Source organism: Colossoma macropomum, unplaced genomic scaffold (assembly GCF_904425465.1).
Source record: "Colossoma macropomum unplaced genomic scaffold, Colossoma_macropomum, whole genome shotgun sequence".
Lineage (NCBI taxonomy): Eukaryota > Metazoa > Chordata > Actinopteri > Characiformes > Serrasalmidae > Colossoma > Colossoma macropomum.
In genome coordinates this window covers 42,543,574-42,566,861 of record NW_023494803.1, presented here as the reverse complement: position 1 = coordinate 42,566,861, position 23,288 = coordinate 42,543,574, and the positions used below count along the sequence as shown (strand labels likewise).

General features: G+C 40.9%; 1 protein-coding gene across 1 annotated transcript; it reads right to left on the bottom strand.

Annotated features, from left to right (window-relative positions):
- Nucleotides 1-9,905: 9,905 nt before the first annotated feature.
- On the bottom strand, nucleotides 9,906-23,263 carry pnn (pinin, desmosome associated protein). The gene is made up of 9 exons (XM_036593175.1): nucleotides 23,115-23,263; nucleotides 18,974-19,045; nucleotides 18,816-18,884; nucleotides 18,530-18,605; nucleotides 17,021-17,115; nucleotides 15,523-15,598; nucleotides 15,167-15,322; nucleotides 14,057-14,195; nucleotides 9,906-11,787 (listed from the first exon to the last, which is right to left on the bottom strand). The coding sequence occupies exons 1-9, from the start codon at nucleotides 23,225-23,227 to the stop codon at nucleotides 10,523-10,525; spliced, it is 2,061 nt and encodes a 686-aa protein (XP_036449068.1). The 5' UTR covers nucleotides 23,228-23,263; the 3' UTR covers nucleotides 9,906-10,522.
- Between the last annotated feature and the right edge of the window lie 25 nt (nucleotides 23,264-23,288).

Sequence of the window (23,288 nt, the reverse complement as noted above, 5' to 3'; positions counted from 1 at the left end):
TCAGGGACAAAACAGCATAAATCTCTTTTTGCAACGCCAACGATCCTCAGCGCTCCACACCGACTGATTTCTATGGAAATTGATTATTTAATTACAGCAGCTCACCACCTGTAATCAGTGTGCGAAACACCCCCAGGTATTCGGGGGTCCCATGTGGGCTGCTAACTCACTCACCATAGCGGCGCTGGTGCTTCAGTGGCTGCAAAATTTGGTTTCTTCTGTAAAGTCTCTGTTCTAGTGCGGTTCTGCGCTCTTCCTCACATTAACTCAGATCTTCCTCGTCTCCTCTTCTGTCTTCAGTATGAGAAATGAGGAACAGTCACTCTTCACTCCAAACTCTTGGGAAACTGGGCGAGTTTTCAGATTTACAGATCTGCTGCAGCTCATTGTAAAGTGTTTCAGAGGAATCCGGGCAGAGTTACAGTTTCGAGACTATGAAGGACCGACTGGGTGAACCAGTCTGCTACAGCGCCACCCTGAGGCAGAGCAGTGCTGCAGCTCAAGTTAGTTGAGAACACCAAAGACAGAAGCTGCTTGTGGGTGAAGCAGATAAACAATGACAGCATGACGTTATAATAAGTCAGGGACCCCTGAATTTTGATTGAGGCATACAGGGGGTCCAAGAGGTTAATCAGGGGGTCCCAGACCCCTCCCCAGGACGCCCTGTCTTTCACATCTTGTCTGTAATGATTAAGGCGCTGAGACAGGATACATGCACAGAGTAGACGGAAGTCAAAACTCAAGCAGGCAGCAACAGTCCATACACATCATCATAATGCAACAACCAGTAGGTTAAATCTAAATGGACTAACACAAGGTACCAATGATCAGTGGTGGATTAAGGTGATCCGGGGCCTCTGGGCATCACTGATTCACCTTCTCGGGGGTAAGCAGTAATATTAAGCTGCGTCTGTAGTAAATTAATGTTAAGAAAACAATAAAATGTTTAAAACATGAAGTTACTATGCTATACTATGATATGTGCACGCTCAGTAGGGCCGCTCACTGGATAGGACGAGTTGCTAAGAATACAGGTGAAGTCTTAAACAGTGTAAAAGGGAAACAAAAGCCCACCTTTGGACGGTGAAGTATCTCTGCTGGTTCTGGTTCATTCACATCTTTGTTCTGACTCAATTCATCGCTGTCCAAAGAAAAACAGGAACCTCCAAAATGCTAAGTTTACAGGAGAGAGCAAAAACACTCTTTACTGCCAATGTAAGCTACTGTACAGAGACTTTAACTCCTATCACTGAAAGAAAATAAAAGCTTAAATAAGAAACAATTAAGCCTGCTGCCACGGGGTTGTTTACGTTGCCATGGTTACACTCACCATGCGGTCTAAAATACATACAGTCCTGATTAGGCAGGGAACAGTTTGTACAGCTTTTAGCTCTACTTGAATTTGTTTTCCAAATCTGACTTTGGTTATTGATCAAGTTACAGACCTTTAGGATTACTGAGATACAGAGATTAATATTTACAGCTGGCTGCAAAACCCAGATGGAAAAGATAAAGGCAGAGTGCATAGTTTTCTGTTCCTGGATAATAATAATAATAATAATAATAATAATAATAATGATAAGTGTTAAAATACTTAAAAATTATTTAAAAATAATTGTACAGTGTCACTGTAATTATTTAATCTATTATCTATTAGGATTAGGTCTGTTCATGTACACTGTTTGTATAATTAAAATCGGATATGCATATTAAGTCTATAATGGTATTTTCATATACTAAAAAATCCTCATATGAACTCTTCCAGAGGTGCCCCCACAAACCTGGGGGAGGAGGTAAGAAGAGTGGAATCAAGCCAGACAGTTTTTCCTGGCAGCACCCACATGAGCAGCTCTCTGCTTAGTAAACCTTAGCGGGATCCCAGAGAAACGGCCTAGCAGGATTGATCACTGTAATGGTCGCCTAACTGGACTCCCAAAAAAGACAATCAAACAGCTTCAGCTGATTCAGAATGCAGCTGCCAGAGTCTCACTCGGAGTAAAAGAAGGAACTCATCACCCCCCACTCTTAAATCCTTACACTGGATACCAGTCTGTTCCAGAATAGACTTTAAGGAGCTGTTACTGCTCTATAAATGTCTTAATGGTGCAGGAGCAGCGTATTTATCTGATCTGATTAAGAACTGGTCAGTTAGTCCTGCCGAAGGTGAAGACTAAACATGGAGAAGCAGCGTTTGGCTACTATGCTGCTCTTAAATGGACCCAGTGGACAGAGAGCATTAGAAGAGCCCCAACACTGGACACTTTAAATCAGCCTGAAAACGTTCCTGTTTGAACAGCTTTCAGCTCAGTTTAAACACTGTTAGCATGTCTAACCCTTTTTCCTCTGTAACAGTACTTTTTATCCTAATCTAACTTAATTTTTAATTTCAATTTTTAACTATCCTAATTTCATTTCTAATTTGATTTTTAATTCAATGATTTTCTCTTTTAAATCTATTGTTTAAATCACTTTTTTAATTTCTATTCTCATTAACTTTTTTTTTTACTCCATTTTCTGACTATCTTCTCATTTATAAAACATTTTGAGAGCAGTGTATGAAAGGAGCTGTATAAATAAATTTGCTTTGCCTTGCGACACCTAAGCTTTCACCTGGGACACCATACCAAATGTCTAGCGCACGTTAACAACCACCTGGGATACTACAGCAATGGCCTAGGGCACCTGGGCAACACCTGAACAACCACCTAACATCCACCAAAGCAATGCCCTAACAACAAGCTGGAGTACCATAGCAACCTCATAGCAATGCAATAGCAGCTACCTGGGATTACTATATAAACCTAATTCATCAAACCAATTTAAAGTTCATTCATAAACTTTCTCTTTCTAGTTTTATCTGCATGTTCAAAGTTAACAGTGTCATTCAGTGTCAGAAACCACAGTCAAGTCTATTAGAGATACTGAACATCTCCACACACTTTGGGGCAAGTGTGTGATGATTTAGACACCATGTTAATTGGTGGGGCATAAGCTTCCGTTACTTCCTAGCTACATTACCCTCACAGTATTATTTTAAACCATACCAGTGTTTTGTTCTCTGCTTTATTGCTTTAATGTGTGGGAAAGTCTTCCAGCTGCTGCTGGAACATCAGTTACACAGCACTGAGCTTCAGGGTGACCCTCGGCACATAAAACGTCCCGGGCTCAGACGGATGAGCCCCCAAATATTAATCAGGCGATACGAGACAAACGCAGCAGGAGTCTTCTCTCTCCCTCTCTCTCGCTGCCTCTCCCCCCCCGGCAGGCCTCCGAGGGCCGTAACCCAGTCCTGTTTATCCAGCACTTTTCCTCCAGAGAGGATCAATAGTAGAGCTTCATCATCCCGCCTCATCAGAGACGCGCAGCGCTAATGAGGCAGAGAACAGCTGACTGCTCACTTTCACTGAGCCGCCTGGAGCACGAGGGCAAAGAACAGGACGCTGCCTGTCACAAGTTTGGGGACACAGGTTTTCAAGATGCTGTTAATAAATAGGCATCCTGCATATTAAAGAAGACATAAAACAATCAAGAGAAAAGAATTTGTTCTGCTTTTCTTCAGTTCTTAATTGATGCTTATGCTTCAGTTACACAGAAATATCATCTCTCCAAAATCAGGATGGTCCACTTCAACACCCAAAGTAGACGTCCAGCACTTAGAAAGCTAAAGACATACATCTGCACCACGTTTCACGACTACGCAAGAAAGTAAAAGAAATTCTAATGTTTTCTTTATCGGTTTCTATACAATTTAAAGCTGCACCATGTATGTTTTGGGGATTTGGAGACCTCTCTGATGGAAGTGTGTAACTGCATGCAGCATGGAAAATAACATTTCGTAGCACGAGTTGTGTCCCTTCCCCGAGTGGATGAATCTGACGACTGAAACAGAATTCAAAGAGAACTTGGTGAAGGAGCGTCTTCTGAGGATGTGAGTGAATTATCGACTACTGTCATCATATTCTCATCAGTATGATGTTGATTCTGAGATCATTTGAGGCCGAAACATCGAGCCGGACCTTCTTTATGAGTCTGTGTGCGACGTTAATACGTAAAGACGTACGACGTGGTGTGAAGAACTCCCGACATGACGTCTCTGACACACAGTGGTCAGGACCCCCATGGACCCCCACAGAGCAGGTACTATTTGGATGGCGGATCATTCTCAGCACTGCAGTAACACTGACATGGTGGTGGTGTGTTAGTGTGTGTTGTGCTGGTCTGAGTGGATCAGACACAGCAGTGCTGCTGGAGTTTTTAAACGCCTCAGTGTCACTGCTGGACTGAGAATAGTCCACCAACCAAAAACATCCAGTCAACAGTGTCCACTAGGACTAGAGGATGACCAACACAAACTATGCAGACACACATGAGCTGCTGTCTCTGACTTTACATCTACAAGGTGGACCAACAAGGTAACAGAGAGGACAGTGAGTGGACACAATGTTTAAGAACTCCAGCAGCACTGGAGCAACACACCATCAGTGTTACAGCAGTGCTGAGTATGATCCACCACCCAAATAGTACCTGCTCTGTGAGGGTCCATGGGGGTCCTGACCACTGAAGAACAGGGTAAAAGGGGGCTAACAAAGTATCAGAGAAACAGATGGACTACAGTCTGTAACTGTAGAACTACAAAGTGCACCTATATAGTAAGTGGAGCTGATAAAATGGACAATGAGCATAGAAACAAGGAGGTGGTCAGAATGTTATGCCTGATCGGTTTATATCCACCTGTTCGAAATACAATGAAGTTATAAGGAGTGTTTCAGCCTGCACTGCTTTTTGAATGAGGCACAAGGCAGCCAATCAGAACAGAGCACATTTACATACATCACAGCATGCTGAATTTTAAGGGACAAAGAGAGTTTGGAAAATGGTCATTATGACACACAAATGACCACACAAATATAATAAGTGGAAGTCTGGTGTTAAAAGGTGTTGAAACATGAGACAAATGTGGGATATGGGCCCTTTAAGTGTTACAGGCCTCCGGCAGGATAAGCAGGTGTGTATGTAGTCTGAATGGGAGGGTAACTGTCACTCATTTCTGCTTTTACAGAGAGAAAATTCACACTGCAGGTTCAGCGCCACTCCTTCTAACACTAAAACATGCCAGACACTGTTACTTTATCAGTGGCTCTACTGCCATCATGTGGTGAGGAATGGAACTGAGCATAAAGCTCACAGCAAATAAATCACCAACCCCAAGGACTCAGTCTCATCTTACGCTTACCATTCCTTTTATCTGCTATTCCACCGTAATGTGATGATTCCTTTCATAAACATTTTTAGCGGACAATATCAGGATGCTGCAGAACGACACCATCAATCATCTGACAAAACAGCATTTAGGCTGAAACTGACTCTTAACTGCAGGTCTATTAATAGCATACGCATGTGATATTTAAAGGGGGCGAAGGCACAAACTTATTCGCTTAGGCAGGGCTATTTCATCATGTGTTGTTATTATAGGTTGCTTTTTTAGCTTTGCACTGGAGCTCTGGTGCTAACAGTCACCTATTACAAACTTATTATTATATAATAATATATTAGCTAATATTAAAGGGACCAAAATGAAAAAAATAACCTGTGGCAATTAAATTAATCAGTTTTAAACATGCTTATTCACCTCCTACAGCAGTGCTGCAGTAGTCCCTAGACTAGGATTTTTCTGGTTTAAGGACTCCGGCTGGATTTACACGATTAAACATTTCCGCAACTAAAACCCCATTTCCAAAAACGTTGCAAAATGTAAAAAAAAACAAAAAAACAATGCAATTCTGTGCAAATCATTTAAACCCCGTTTTAAACCATATATTTAATTGAAAACAGTAAAAAAGACAATATTATAATTGTTGAGCCTGAGAATTTTAAGTTGGGACATGAGCAAAGTTGAATAATAAAAAAAACACCTGGTGGACCATCTCACAACTAATTAGGTTAATTGGGAACAGGTCAGAAACATGATTGGGTATAAAAGAGCATCACAGAGAGGCTGAGACTTTCAGAAGTAAAGATGAGGAGGGGTTCACCACTCTGTGAAAGACTGCACCATCAAATAGTGCAACAATTCAAGAATAACGTTTCTCAACATAAAATAGCAAAGGACTTGGGGATTTGATCATCTACAGTACATAATATTATTAAAATATTTAGAGATTCGTGAGGAATCTCTGTATGAGAGGAATAAGGCGAAAACTAATACTGGCTGGCCGTGATCTCTGAGCCCTCACTGCATTAAAAACAGATATGATTCTGTAGTGGAAAATCAGTGCATGGGCTCAAAAAACACTTCTGAAAGCCACTGTCTGTGAACACAGTTTGTTGCTGCATCCATAAATTCAAGTCAAAACTCTACCATGCAAAGAAAAATCTATGTATATACAGGATCCAGAAACGCTGCCACCTTCTCTGGGCCCGAGCTCATTAAAGATGAACTGAGGTGAAGTGGAAAAGTGTCATGGACGCCGTGTCCTCTGGGCTAAAGAGGAGAGGGACCATCCGGCTTGTTATCAGCATGCAGTTCAAAATCCAGCATCCATCATGGTCCCCCCCAGGTTTCCCCAGTGCTCCAACTATTTTCCCCGTTTTGTACGATAATACTTTATACTAACACTGTTTGCTGTCCAGTGTCGACCAGAGGAGGATGGGTTCCCCTTCTGAAGGTTTATTTCTCTTTCTCTTAGGGAGTTTTTCCTTGCCACTGTCGCCATTGGCGACACTCATGGGGGCTTGGACCCAGATTTTTCTGTAAAGCTGTTTTGTGACAACACCTGTTGTAAAAGCGCTACATAAATAAACTTTGCTTGCTTGCATGGGTGACTTGCACATCTGTGAAGGCACCATTAATGCTGCCATCCAGACGACGTCTTTTTCAGGGAAGTTGATTATTTCAGAAGGACAATGTAAAACCACATTCTGCATGTATTACAGTAGCCTGGCTCTGCAGTAAGAGTCAGAGTGTTAAACTGACCTGCCTGCAGTCCAGACCTGTCACCCACAGAAGAAACTTGACACAATATGAAATAAAAATGACAAAGGAGACAAGAACGGGAAAACATTTCACTTTCAAAACTAGATCAGTGTCTCCTCAGTTCCGAAATGTTTACAGAGTGGTAAACACACTCCCTTCCCAACTTTTTTGAAACATTTTGTTAGCATCAAATTCAAAATGTGCATATATTTAAAAAAAAACAAACAACATTTCTCAGTTTCAATATTTGATATGCTGTCTTTGTACTATTCTTAATTACATATAGGGTTTTGCACATCATTGCATTTTGGTTTTATTTACATTTTGCACAGCGTCCCAACTTTTTTGGAAATGTAGTTGTAGTTTGCAAAGTTACATGCAACACACTGCATAACTCCAACAGCCACAACAGAAGCTCACATTTTTTAGTCATCCAGTGTAATCTACACGTCTCCAGCATTTTCTTATTAGCAATTTCACTAGAATAGCTTTCCTTTCGTCTTTGAAATACTGCCAAGTTAAGAAAAGCTGGTTCATGCATTTATTACCTCAAGGCTGAATCACAGTAATGCCCTGATGCCTGGATATTCCAGAAAAAGCCTTAACCCTTAACCAGAGACTGCAATTTGCAGGCAAAACGGTGGTCACTTCTAGCCTTCCTAACTTCAGAACGGTTTAAGATACAAACATGATCCACGTCAGGACATTCAGCAGACCCGCCCCTAACTAGCAAGGTTGAAGTCATTGAGCTGTGACATCAGCATCTGTGAGTAATTCGGCTCGGAAAATCACCTATTGCTTATTATTGCTCTTCTGTTTGGCCTTCATATTCCAACGAAGGGTTAAAACAGCGACATGATTCACACACCAGACTCTGTCTCACCATCCAGAGTGACTTCATCCACCTGTGACCATCCATCAGCCAGAGATCCAGCTCCAAAATCACCCAAACCCACTCACTACTGTTATATTACATCTCTGTCTGTAGCCTTCATATTATGAACAAAGGGCTTTCAGTTTACATTGATTTTGAGTATTAAAAATATCTGATATTGAGTACAGAACTCAGTTTGTAATTAAAAATAAAGCCTGTCTTGCTGTGTATCAGAGTTTTAGCACTGAGCCTGAATCCAAGAGGACTGAAAATCAATAAAAAATCATGTCCAAAAAAAGATAACTACCACTGCACTCGTTTTCAAGATCTCTATAATTAAAAAAAATACAAATGGTACATTTGTTGATCAAAAATGACCCAAATTCATTAAGATATAAAATTTGTCATTTACATGTCAAACAATGGCATATCTGAGCAGCCCAGGGTCTCCTGAAAATAACAACATATGGCCTGTGTGGCTGTCATACGTAAATACTTTATAATTGCAATTGACCCAAAAAAATTCCCAGCATTTTAGGTTTCTAAGGGTTAACAAGCTTCAGTTAGTCAAGAACACTGCAGCCGGAGTCTCACAAGAACCAGAACGTTTGACCATATCAGCCCAGTTTTATCAAACCTCCACTTTTGCCTGACTTGGTGCCTGAAGGATATTAATCTGGTAATCTAAACACTTCATCCAATGACAGGCTGCTTTCTTTTCTCGATTCTTTAACCACTTTTCTATGTTCTTTGTCAGTTCATTATTCTTTTTACTCTTGTTGTGTTACCGTTTTTCTATCTGGTGTCAACCAAAAGAGGATGGGTTCTCCTGTGGAGTCTTGGTTCCTCTCAAGGGTTCTTCCTCTTGCTTTTAGAAAGTTTTTCTTGCCACTGTCACAAGTTCATTGAGGAGCACATCTCACTCTCCTCTTATGTAATAATTTTCATCATTTGGATCCTAAACGAATCTGTGAAAAATTAATGTAGCTCCATGAAACTCATCTGTCGTTCTGGCTCAGGAAACCATAAATGAAAAACCACCAACCTTGAATCTGTAGCGCTGCATCTCCTTTTGAACCGTCCAATAAAACATCTTCAGTTTTGCTGGTGCTTTGATTGAGAAACAAGTATCACAAAACTCCCAAAGCTGACAGGCTGGGGTAGGGCAAAACTTTTTTTTTAAAAAATAAAAAAAAAAATGACTAAGTGACAAAAAGCAATTGGGCCACGGACCGAGTAACTAAAACTACCTTTCATGTGATTAATAACATGACATTTCATTAATAACGTCTCTGTAAACCGATTCATGAGTTTTTGTGATGTTCCTTTTTCATTTGGTTCGGTTAGTTTTGCACTGAATGACTGAAGTGGACCAAACTAAACACAGGGGTGTTTGATTACTGGTCAGAAATTTTGCAGGGATGCAATCATATATATATAAAAAAAAACTAAAAATAGAAACAGAAAATATAAAATGAATGAAATAACATCTGTGAGACGAGGTGGGCACCGGGCAGCCGTCGCAATGTTAACCTCCATTTCCAACTTCCGGGTGCATACCCCCGTACCCCTTCATGTGTCCGGCAGAAAACGGAGATCACTTCCAGCATCGCATGTAATGCAATCGATTACACATCTAGGTATGTAGCGTATTTTTTTGGTTCACATTGCTTCATCCTGACGGGAGTTAGAACAGAATATTCGGGGCCTCCTTTGAGTGAATCTTCCTATATGACTTCACAATATGTAACACAATATTTAGGTTTTCTGAAGTTTGATAAGTTGAAAAGATAAAATGAAATTAACCAGCCGTACCACACAGAAAAAGTGATTTATATTCAATGTTTGACTTCCACATCTACAGTGAACCCAGTTTAACATCTAATTATGCTCAAAAAGCATATTGTGAAATGATTTATCACAATAACAATATCACACTGCTCACTCTTACATAGCAAACCCACTTAGTGTATTATGTAATTGTGACAAAATACTTTGTTGCATTACTTTTGTAGTACAATAATACTTTTAAAAACAAAAAATAAAACAAGAGAAAAAATTTCGTTCACTTTTTTATTGAATTCTCCCCAACAAGTGATGTTTAAGCTTCATTTATACAAAAAGTCTGCGGCTCTCTCCAAAAACAGGACCGTTCCACTTTACCTGCCAAAGTGGACGTCCAGCATTTGCAGAAAGCTAAAAGTACATCTGCACTGCACGACTACGCAAGAAAAGGAAACGGGGAAAGAAAGACTTACTACTCTACAACAGCGACAAACAGGCCATACCGAAGCCAAAATATGTACGTTCAGTATTAGAGACACGTCTCAGCTCGTCCATCAGTCCGGGAGAAGGTTAGACAGATAACGGGGGGGTTGAAAAGATATTTAGCGTGGAGCATTACTTAAAACCAGGCGGTAGAAAATTTAAAATTATGAGTGAAAGCAGAGGAGACCAGAGAAAAAAGAAATAATAGACAGGAGTTTTTGATAAAAAAAAAAAGAAACAGACTGTACTTAATTTTAAAAACACTTAGGATTGTTGGGAATCAGGAAAAGCCAGTTTAAGGCAATTTTACCCCCAAAAACGTACTGCCCTCCCCACCGTACATACAGCTCTGCTGATATAACCGAACTGGCCTGGAGAAAAGAAAAACAGACATGCTTTCTTTCAAGCTAGCGCCTCTTTTCCTTTCTATCAGACTTGCGGTCCCGGTCACTGCGAGACGACCTCTTTCCTGACCTGCTTCCCTCCGAGCTCCTCCTTTTCCTGTCCGATTTGGAGCTCTTGTCCTTGGACCCTTTGCCCTCTCGCCCGCCGCTGCTTTTGGACGACTTGTGCCCCCTCTCGCTGCCGCTCTTCTTGCGCTCGCGGTCTGAATTCCTGCGGCGCCTCGCGTGCCCCCCGTCCCTGTCGCGGCTGCGGCTGCGCGAGCTGGAGGACGAGGAAGACGAGGCCGAGGAGCTGCTGCGGCTGCTGGAGCCGCTGGAGGACGAGCTGGACCCGCTGGAGCTGGAGGAGGACGAGGAGCTGCTAGAGGAACTGGAGCTGCTCCGGCTTCGACTCTGTTTGGGCCTGGCTTTGCTGCGGCCGCGGGAATCTTCGCCTTCTTCCTCAGCTTCCTCGGCCTCCTTAGGGCCTGCCTTGGGTTCCTGAGGCTGGGCAGGTGGCTCGGGGATCTCCTCTTGAGAAGGAGCGTCTTCTTCTGGCCTCTTTTGGAGCTCCAGAGCACCATCTGCCTCTGTGGTGCATGGCTCCATTGCAGAAGGTGCAGACGGTTCAGAGGCTCCCACTGGAGGTTCTTCAGACCCTGCCTGGACTTCCATGACGTTTTCGGAGGTTTCCTGGGACTCGGCAACACTTTCCTGACGAGCTCCCTTTCCTGCATCTTCCTCTTCCTCCCTATTGTCAGTACCTACCTCAGCTACAGCTACTTCTGGACTTTTCTCCTGCTGCTGGCTCTGCACTGCCTGGCCCTCAGACTCCTTCACCTCTGCTGTAACCTCCATCTTCTCCTCTACCTCTTTAGGCTCTTTCTCCTCCACTACTGCCATTTCTTCCTGTTCCTCCTCATCTCCTTCTGCCTTGCCCTCCTCCTCCTCTTTCTCCTTCACTTCCTCTTCTTCCTCCTCCTTCTGCTGCTGCTGCTGCTCCCCCTCAATCTCCATCTCCCTAACCTCCTCTCGCTCCTCCCTCTCCTCTCCTTCCTCCTCTCCTGCCTCTTCCTCATCCTCCTCCTCCTCCATCTCTACATCGTGTCGGTTACCTGTCAGCCTTACTCTCTGCTTACCCTCCTCCTCTCCATCTTCCTTCTTCGGCTCTTCAGCCCGCCCGCCGTCCTCCGTCCCCCTCTCTGCAGCCCGCTGGGGCTGACGCCTCGGCCGAGCCTCCATCTTGTTCAAATGCTCGGCAAAAGCTTCACGTCTCTCCTCAAATAGAGCTGCAAAAAGATACATGAATAAAAAATAAAGCTTTAACATTTACACCACTTAAAGCAAAGCACAGGAGCAAAGAATGTTCCCCAAAAAAATATCAATATGAACGAGGCCTTCTGATCTTCACCTAACGCGAACGCACACAAATACATAAGAGAGATGACAACATTAGAGAAACTGATGAAAACAAATGTCTCAATCCATAAATATTCACCTCCAATTCTACATTTTCTCCCCATTAAAACAAAGGAAACTGAATCTAAACATTTTCTGCTGTTTGAGATTTACTACTAGTTTGCATTTGTATTCTGGTCATGATATTTTGTATATTTCATTAAGCACCTTTATTTGTGTATAAAAAAACTCCCATATCACAATCAGAGAGGGAATGGCTGCTACTAAAGGTGTTCAATTCCAGAAATGCTGGCATCAAACCAGATTCCAAGTGACGGGAATCAAAGGATCAATTCTAAAGGCCAATTTATGCTTCTGTGGCAAATCTATGTAGATTCTCTACACAAGTGGCCTATGCTGTTCTGAGTGTTTACACTTCTGCGTCACTCTGCAGTTACACCGCCAAAACACTAGTTCTTGGTGGGGTTTGTGTGCCACTGTGTTGACTTCCTTGGTGTACTACCAACAACTGCCACACACAAACAGTGTCCCGGTGCTTTACAAACTGTGCCGGCCAGGAAAGAAACAAATACAACGCTCTTCTTCGTAGCGAGTTTATCCCCCCCCAAACGTACTCGTCCCTCAAGTTCTTCCACCTCTTCACACATTCCGTGACGTCCAAACTGATGTTTGAGGAAATCTTTCACCATGAATTTGCTGCCATCTGGCAGTCTCTGTAGTGTGCCGAAGACGAGTCAAACAGATGTTCACGTTTCCGGATTTCCTCGGTTAACCTCTCGTCCAACTCTCAGCTGAACTGAAAAACGGCGGCGAAGGAGGAAATACGATGTTCACAAGTGGACCAACTTCTAGGGAGGTGCGCATCAAGCTGTGGGGTAGGCTAAGTGGCTACGCGGTACCAACAGCGCAGATTTGATGCAGAAGTATAAATTGGCCTTAGGAGTCAATTCCACACAATCTTCTCGATTCCCAATCCTAAAACACATTCCTCCCTTTCACACATTTATGTGGGAATTTAATAGAACCAGAATGGAAAGGAGTTTACAAGCCAAATGCCAGCAAGACTGACGAGATTCAGCACAATGTGTGAACAGAAGCTGATATATTACCAGGATGTCTTGATTACAGCCAACCAAGCCTAAAGTTTCTGCAACACTTGTTTTTACAGAGTTGAGCTTTCAGGTTTCAGGAGTGAAAAACAATCGCCTAATTGCAATTAAGCTGACTTACCATTTTCCAGTCATAGTATGCTGCAACCAGCAGAATGTGAATTGGGTGCTTTGGACTGAGGCAAATAGACAAACACACACGCAAATGCACAGCTTAAGAAATCAAAAAATGCTTTTAACTTGGAGCTCTAACATGTTTATAGAGCAGCACTGACATTTATTTGCTGGGTATGTAGCCAATCTATTGCTGCATCATGTATGGCAGAATTCGTTTTTTTGCTTAAATTTTTATGCTCGTGAAGAACACGAACACAATTCTGTGTAACTGTAGTCATTTGTGTAAGTGTACTCATTCGTCAGTGTAATCAGTGTTAGCTACTAAGTAAATATAGCCAGCAAGTAAAGAGGCTATTCGGCAAATTTGGCAACTTTTAGGCTTGTACTTTACTAGAACAAACAACTAAATTGTTAATTTTATATGTATTTATATTAGGGCTGTGTATTGGTGATATGATGTATCACGATACAGGAGTTACGGTATGACATGATACTGTAAGCTTGGAGATATAGTGTGACTTTTGAATCTAATTTTAGCAAAACGGTCTTAGCAAAAAACACCACCATATGCACAAGATCTAAGTGAAAAAAGTGCTAACGTTAGCAGCGAGCCCTTACGCTACTTATTCACGTTGGAGTGGAAGAGTCTAAAGGCTGAAGATGGATTACAATAGGGCCGACACAATCATGAAATTTTAACTGACAATCAAATTGTCATACAGTCACATTAACGATTTAATGGTCTGTTTTTACACTTCCACTATTTTATGAAGCTTTCTTCGACATCATAAAGGGAATAATTGAGCAGAAATGTCTGATGTAATAAAAACACTCCTGTATCTCCTCAAACACAGCTATGAACACACATGTTAATCTGTGCAAATTACCAAATTAACCTCATTATTACGCTTACTGTTCATTTTTTTCTGAGACTCCTCCAGGAGCTTCTGGGTGGCTGAGCACATGCGACCAGGCAGATAGAAGATGGGTGGCTTGGTCTTGGTTCGAATGAACTTTATAATCTTGGCATTGTGTGCGTTCCACTCTTCTTGCTGAAACAGACACAGAACCACCACAAAAGAAGGTTAAACAAGCTATCATGATGGTAAAGTTAAAGGGGAACTCCACCGATTTTTAAGAGATTCTACATAATTAAAGGGTTGAGTTGTAGAGATAGATAGATCACTTTATTAATCCAAGAGGGAAAGTAAAGAGCAAAACAAGAGCAGAAGTATTGTCATACGCTATTATACATGTGCATAAATAGACGTACAGATATATAATAAAATATACTAAAACAATCATCAAATATAAATGTGCAGTACAAAAATAAGTAAAATTGCATAAACATTAAGCAGGTGACTGAACCAAGTGACTATGCACTGTAAACAATACCATATGTTAATAGTTGTATATGCCTGGATGTATAAACAGTGTGGCAGTGCAATATGGAATATGTATAGATGTGTAATCAGAGCGGTTCAGAGTGGTTTGGTGTGAAACGCTCTGTTCTAGAGAAACTGACCGAGTCAGAATTGTTCACAGTGGTGGTGATAGGAACCGGACGTCCACCTCTAAAAGCTCCCTCACAGAAAGTTACTACATGAAATGGTTATGAATTCACTGCCTGATGACTGAAACAGTGATATTATAGTTTTGGTGTAACATGTATTTGAAACCATTTATTTTAATCCATGCATGGTGGAGGGATACATGCAGGGCGTTGTGAGGCTTGAAACTTTTTTCAGATTCTCCACTGTTTTACCATCAGCCACATAAAAACTCACGTGTAGGTTCACTGGTGGTTCTGGATAGTAAATAAAATGTCTATATGTGTGTTGTAGTCATGGCGACCCCTGGTTCCTATCACCACCACTGTAAAGACATCAGAACCACTTCACACCAAACCACTCTGAATCTCTGTTTGCATCTCACACACTGAGTCATGGAGGAATTTTAATAAATTGGTGGAAATCCCCTTTCAGATGGCTGTAGCCCACATGAATGTGCCTGAGATGTTTACCAGCTGTGCCAGCTCCACTTTATGCTCCAGAAGCCTCAGCTCTGTCTGCTTGGCACGTCTCTCCTCGAACAGCTCGCGTCTCTCACTCTCCACCTTCTTGCGCTCTTGTTCTGCCTGGACTTCCAGTTTCTGCTCAATTTCTTGCCGTCTTTTCAGCTGGAAAAGTTTGGAAAGATTTAAAATAAAACAGAAGGACTTTGTTCCTCTGTTCAAAGTGTTCTCTGATTGTCAGTTACAGTTAAGACTCTAAAAATCAATAAGAATTACTCTACTGGTTAATTTCTCAAAGCTACTAATGCTTCAGAAATTAGAACAAGTACGCAAAACAATACGCCGCCTAACGGGGCAAGACCTACCCTCTCTGTGGACACAGTAGACTCCTGCTTAAACTTCTGCAGCGTTCCCATCAACAGGCCAAACATGCGCCGATTTCTGAGAGTAGAAGAGGCGAAGAAAAGAAAACAGTAACCTTTAACGTCAAGCCTGCTAAAAGATCACGACACAGTCGCAGGAAAACAAGTGTGAATGTACAAACATTTTAAAAAGGAGAGACAACGATGCTGGAGAGACGGGGTCCGTGTATCTTTTGGTCATTCAATTTTCATTTCAAATCCAGTATTGAAAAACGGGAAAAAGGGTCAGTTCTCGTTTTTGGTTCGGTTATTGTCAATAGAAAAATCAAGAAATGGCTTCATTTTACAGTTTCACAAAATAATAATAAATTAAAACCACACACACACAACAGAATAAAAGGGTTGTATTTTATTTAAATTTAAATAAATTAAAACATTTTCTATCCCTTAAACCTCAGAAATCAGGTGGTAAAAAATTATAAAGACAGGAAAGATTGGGTATGAGTGCTGACTGGCCTAGTCCCAGCAGTTCATACAGAGCTGTGCTGTGAGCTCCGGCCCGTAAAAAGAGACGATGTTGTGGTTTAATGTTGTTAATGTTGTTGTTTTTGTTAGTCTAAAGACAGACAGATCTTTATTGATCCTGAATGAAAATTGCAGTGTTTTAGTAGCAAGACATAACTGCACATAAACTTACAAATACTATGCAGAAAATAAAAAATAGAAACACAAATAGACAAAAGTTCAAGTATTAGGCAGTAAAAACGAAAGTATATCTATTTACACAGCATATGAGACATTAATTGTATTTACATGATTGCAGGCACTAAGTGATATGAGGTCATCTAAAAGCACAATGAGTATAGACGTAAAACGTAGGTGTACGTTATCTGTGTTATTCTGTAGCCTCTCCTGTGTCTCTTTCTTCACCAACACACTCATCATTACGACTGAAGGCCATTCAGCCCTCCGAGCGCTGCACCAACAACCAGCGCCTTCGGTACATTAAACTAAACTCTCACTGTGAGGCGGAGGCTCTGTGTTGGGCTTTAGGTCCTGTTGCACTGTTCGTTTGAAGTCTGGATTAACTTATCTACACACAGAAACAACCGAAATCGTGAGTCTAATCTGTGTCCATATGCCCATGAGACACGCATGCACACGAAAGGAAGTCGTGGTTTCTGCAAAACCCTGACAAACAGGCCTGATTTTATTGATTTCTGAGCTTCTGCGACCAAACGTGCACTCTGCACGTCTACATCCAGCTAGTAAATCAGTAAAATACGATCCTTCAGTCCACTGTTGATTGATTTATGATCAAACTGTAAAACAAAGCTATTTAATTTTTTCCACTGACAGTAACCAAAAACAAGAATTTCCCCATGCCTGCTTTTCAATATTGGTTTTGAAATGAAAAATCGAATGACCAAGAGATACACGTACCAGATGGCAGGAAAAACAACATTTAAAAAAAACAAAACAGCACAAACAGTGCTGCTACCTTTGTTTGCCCTTCTCATCCATCGTCTGATCTTGAATAAGATCTCGGCGCGTTCGCTCTTTGGAGGTAGCTACTACTGATGACTGCAACGCTGGCTGGAAATGAGACAGGAAGGTTTGAATAACTAATAACTGTACAACACATTAGGGTTATTAATGTTAATGAGAAAGTATTACTGAAACATAATTTCGTTACTTCTAATAAAAATAAAAACACTTCAAAAACACAAGAACTACTACAGAGCATTTCAGAGTGAAAAAATACAAGTTATGTTTTCAGTGAATGAAGGGCGGACTAGATGTGAACTAAGTGGTCTAAAAGTGGGCCTTTCAGGCAGCTGAGAAAGGGGGGGGAGAGTGTTTCTCCCTCTGGTGTGAACTGAGACCGTTTACATGCGCAAAAAGCTACACAACACACTAAAGAAACAGGATGAAGTGTAACAGGTCCCCTTTAACTGCCAAGCTGAGCACAGTCTACTGGTGTGCTGACTCAGCATGGCAAATTTCATCAGGAAGAAATGACAATGTAATTCTGAGTTTTTGCCCAAATATTTGCCATAAAATAAACTAAAATTAAATCAAAATTAAAACTGCTCCTTTTCAAATAATAAAAACAAAGCTAGTGCTGCGAATGGCTGTATGAGTAATGGCTGTATTAGTAGCTGTTAAGTCCCCTGACTGCCGATTCACACCTGTTCAAAACACTCCACAGCAGCAGTTACTGCACTCAGTAACCAAAGGAAAACACCAGTCAAAGTGGAGACTAAGTGAGCAATTCCACCCATTAAGAGGAACAATTGCTGAAAGAGACGTCGTGAAAATGGCGTAAAATTCCAAATGGGCAACAATTTACTACTGACGCGGAGATTTAGGGAGGTTAGTGTTTCCATTGTGACGCAAGTTATCAGTCCTTTGTGGCGAAAACTAAAAAGCTACAAAATTCCCAATAATAATTATGACCTGTCTTTGACCCTGCTATGCTGCAAAATTAGTTATATTTATTTATTAATGTATTATATTTTTATTATGATTAAGGGGCAGGTGATATGGCCAAAAGCACATTAAGATGCTTCAAAACATTTTCACAACACAATATTGCAATATTTGGTTTTTCTGAAATTTAATAAGTTGGAACAGACAAAATAGAACCTGTAGTGTCACATATAAAAAACTACAGGCCTTATAATAATAATAATAATAATAATAATAAAAAACAATCCAACAACAATTTCTCATTCATGTTTCACAACCTGCACTAAATCCAATTAAACAGGCCTAATTAAAATTAAATAAGTAGTTCGTGCTCTTTGAGTACTGATTATGTCCATAATAAGCTCAGAAAATTGCACTGTGACATTATTTTAACACAATAAATGACAATTGTCATTTTGCCCACCCTTATAATTATTATTATGCCAAAAGTCCTCAGCTTTGCTTCACAGTTATATTCTCATATTATAATATTCTCAAGGTTTATTTGGCAATAATGACATCTTATTGCTTAAGTTACTTTTTTGACATCGTCATCATCCTCAGCGTCGCTGTCATGCCGTGAATCTCTCCTGGCTCGCTGATCCCCCGCCAGCCTGCAAACATCATTTAAAATAGAATAAATACATTACATAAAAAGCACCCGCGTCCTTTACTGGGTGAATTTGTAAAACATTAACATTAATAATGTTTACATACATCAAAAATAAAAAAAAGAAGGGACATTAGTTTTCCATGACATGGACCCTTTCTAGTCTATTGTTCTATGTTGATAGCAGCTTTGCGCAGAGCTCTAACTCGTTTACCTCAAGAGTGCCCCTTCGATATCCCTCTGTTTGGCTGGGGGTCCTCCACCGCCATCGGAGAGTCCACGCCTTTAAAACAAGAACAGCTCACTGAAATTTCTCCAAAGACCCTGAATGAGAGAACATTCTGACATGAAGAAAGCAGAATAAAGATTTACCTCAGCAGATTGATGCCTCGCCCTCTACCTCCACCTGGGCCTGTGAGGGACAAACGCCTGGTCTGACCGGGTCTGGAAGAAAAGGGTGGGCTTTAAAACACAGTAAACACACCTCAACCTGCCAAGTTGTGCAAAAAACCTCTAGAAATATTTATAAAACACAAAAACCTGCAAGTTCTCATTCAGGCTGAAGTTGGTTTCATTTCTCTCACCACACCAACTCGCCCAGCCCTCGGGTCACTAACAGCGTTCCAGACAAATAATAACCTACCAAAAAAGGTTCTGCTATTGTTATGATGTCAAGCTTGTAGGAACAGCAGAACCCTTTTTAGTGCTACATAGAACAATTTACAACACAGTCTCTATCTGAAGAACAATTTCACCATACACAGGACCATTTAGGCACGCAAATGGTTCTATATAGAGCTCATGGTTCTAAATAACCATTTCCTTTACTAAAGAACTCTCGAAGAACCATCTTTTTTAAGTGTACCCCAATCAAAGTCCTTCCAGATCACGCTGGCTGGCAGTTTTAGCAGCCTTAGCTTCATCATATGTTCCACGTAAGAAAAAAATGGCTCTATACAGAACCATGAACACTCAAAGAACCCTTTGCATGATTAAACGGTTCTTTGCATCATGAAAGGGTTCTTCAGACTGATGGAGAATGTGTTGCAGAATGTACTATATAGCACCCAAAAAGGTTCTTCTGTTGTTACAGTATCAAGCTTGTAACAGTAGAAGAACCTTTTTGGGTGCTATATAGAACCCTTTACAACACATTTTCCATCAATTTAAAGAACCCTTTCATGATGCTGAGAACCCTTTAATCGTGCAAAGGGTTCTTTGAGTGTTCATGGTTCTAAATAGAACCACTTTCTTTACCTGTAAGTCTGTTTTCACAGTCGATGTGGAGCGCATTATGAAGCTAACGCTGCTAAAACTGCCAGCCAGCGTGATCTGGAAGGACTTTGATTGGGGTACACTTAAAAAAGATGGTTCTTCAAGAGTTCTTTAATAAAAGCACTGGTTATTTAGAACCATGAGCTCTAAATGCAACCGTTTGCATGCTTAAATGGTTCTTTCTATGGTAAAACTGTTCTTCAGATGGAGACTTGTGTTGTAAATTGTTCTATATAGCACTAAAAAGGGTTCTGCTATTCCTACAAGCTTGACATCTTAACAATAGCAGAACCTTTTTTGGTGCTACATAGAAACACCAGGCCTCAAAACCCACTTACGCAGTTTTTACGACATTTTATTCTGACATTCACCAGTGTTTTCTTATGTGGGGTTTGTTCTCAGGTAAGAACAGAACCTACACACACTCAAGAGCACAAAGGTGAGAACAGTTCTGCGCTTTAAGAACACGTCATGAATCTGACGCAGACTTTTTCTTAGGACCTTTATCAAGAACACATTTAAGAACAAACTGAGGAAGATGTTGGCGAAAGAGGCCCGTTCTTCATAAATCTGACAAACCATTTCACGATGCAAAGAACTATTTTAGAATGCACAAGGTTCTATAGGGCTCGTGGTTCTAAATAGAACAACTGCCTTTACTAAAGAACTCTTTAAGAACCATCTTTTTATTTTTAGTTCATACCGTTAGCAAAACTGGTTGAGAAAGATCAAAAGTTTGTTCATATCTAGGTTAGATACGTTAGATTATTTTTTATTGATATAAAGGGCAATTCCACTGATTTTTCAAAATTTCTGCATAACCGAATGGCTAAACTTTAAACAATGGGCCTTAATCACCAGTATCTTCCTAAGTTTTTTGTTTTCTTAAATATGTTCTTGAGAAAGGTCCTAAGAAAAAGTCTACGTCAGATTCATGACGTGTTCTTAAAGAGCAGAACTGTTCTCACCTTTGTGCTCGAGAGTGTAGATTCTGTTCGTACCTAAGAACAAATCCCACATAAAACACTGGTGAATGTCAGAATCTTTGTGAAAACTGTAAGTGGGTTTTAAGAAGAAATTTCTTCTTAAGAACAGCTGGTGAATGAGTCCCACTGTCACTCAGTAGTCTGGTGTGAAATGCTTCATCCCAGAGAAACTTACCAAGTCAGAATTGTTCACAGTGGTGGTGATAGGAACCAGACGTCCACCTCTAAAAGCTCCCTAACAAACGTGTATTACATTAAATGATTATGAATTCACTGCCTGATGTCTGACACATCGATTTTACGACAGTTTTGTGATAAAGTGTTGGCTTAAAACAATTTGAATCAAGATATTTTTATCTATTTATGGCACAGGGATACATGCAGGGTGTTGAGACAACACAGTCCTAGAAGAAAAATTATAATTTCAGATTTCCCACTTTTTGACCCTCAATAGTCCATATAAACCTCAGAAGACTTGTGTAGGTTCACTGGTGGTTCTAGATAGTAAATAAAATATTTTTATATTTGTGGTGTAGTCATGGCGACCCCTGGTTCCTATCACCACCACTGTAAAGAAATCTGTACATTTAACCATTTAAGATTAGTTTTGTGACTGTACAAGCGCAATGAGATGTTTTGGAGCAAGCCTGTAGATGTCTAAAGGTAACTGTGTTTGTGTTTGTGTGTGTGTGTTTGTGTGTATGTATATATATCACACACACATACACACACACATACATACATATATGTATATGCACACATACATACACACACACATATATATATAGTTAGATAGATAGATACATAGATAGATATAAGTATGAATACACTTGCAGTCTATGAGATACAAAGTATAAACAAAATTTAACTAAGTAAATAAAGCATTTCATGTCAAACCACTCTGAATGACTGTAACTCAAGGAGCCAATTATTCTGAAACTCTGAAAAATGGGTGGACTTCCCCTTTAAGTGTAGCGCACTCGTGTTCTAAGTAGTATAAATACTAGCAGTATAAGAAATATGAACCATTTCACACCAAACCACTCTGAAATCACTTACACACTGAACTATGCAGAAATTTTTGAAAAATTGGTGTAATTTCCCTTCAACTTAGTACCATGAGATGCTGGCTAGCTAATACCAGCAGCCAGGCGCAATGTACTGCAATGGGCTCACACAGTTAGCTTAGCTTCGCTAGCTCGGTGGTTCTCGAATCGCCCCTCAGGCCGATTACTGTGTTTTATCCAAATTCAGTGAAAGTCGGGAAAGAACACAGAAAGCTGGACCGTGTGGAGGGTCTGCGGGGCGCCTGGAGAACCACCAACTCACTACTACCGCCGGTAAACGGAGGAGGAATGAGTTCTACACGCTCGCTAAGCGAACTAGTTAGAACACGAGTGCGCTACACTTAAAGAGGAAGTCCACCCATTTTTCCAAGTTTCTGAATAATTGGCTCCTTGAGTTGCACAGTCATTCAGAGTGGTTTGACGTGAAATGCTTTATTTACTTCGTTAAACTCTGTTTATACTATTTTGTTTATCTCATAGACTGCATGTGTGTTTATACTTCCATACATATAACGTCATAGTTTTAAATTACCTTCATGCATCTACAGGCTTGCTCCAAAACGGCATACAGTGACAAAAACATCTTAAATGGTTAAATGTACAGATGTCTTTACAGTGGTGTTGATAGGAACCAGGGGTCGCCATGTGTACAACACAAATACAGCCGTTTTACTTACTCTCCAAAAACACCAGTGAATCTACACGTGTCTTCTGAGTGTTAATATGGAAATGTGATGATGGGGGAAAAAGTTCAAAATCTGAAAATAAAAGGATTTCTTTGGCCTCACAGCGCCCTGCGTGTGATTTTTAGGCCTTAATCTTCTCAAAACTACCATAAATCAGCGTCTCGGACATCAGGCAGTGAATTCATAACCATTTCACGTAACCTAACAACTTTCTGTGAAGGGGATTTTAGAAGTGGACGTTTGGTTCCTATCACCACCACTGTGAACAATTCTGCTTCGGTAGCTACGTTTCTATAGAACGGAATATTACACATCGAACCACGTATCTCTCCGGTTACTTAGGTACAAAATTTGAAAAATCGGTGGAGTTCCCCTTTCACACTAGCGTAGCTATCTCAGCCCCTTTTAGCAGCAGCAGCTAAGCTAACAGTACGGGAGCGCCTTTAGCTACGCGGCTACGTTTGCGGTATAAACCGTCGCCCCGCAGCCGTAACATTACCGTAACTCATTCGGGTCTCTGCCGGTCAGTTTCCGTATATTTTCGTCCACGCTCTTCAGGCTCTCCTTCGCCTTCTCCAGCTGGTCCTGCAGAGTCCGCACCGCCACCGCCATCTTGCTAAGCTAGCACGCCTGCTGCTCGCAGCTGCGGAAGAACGCTGGCAGCTCAAACCCG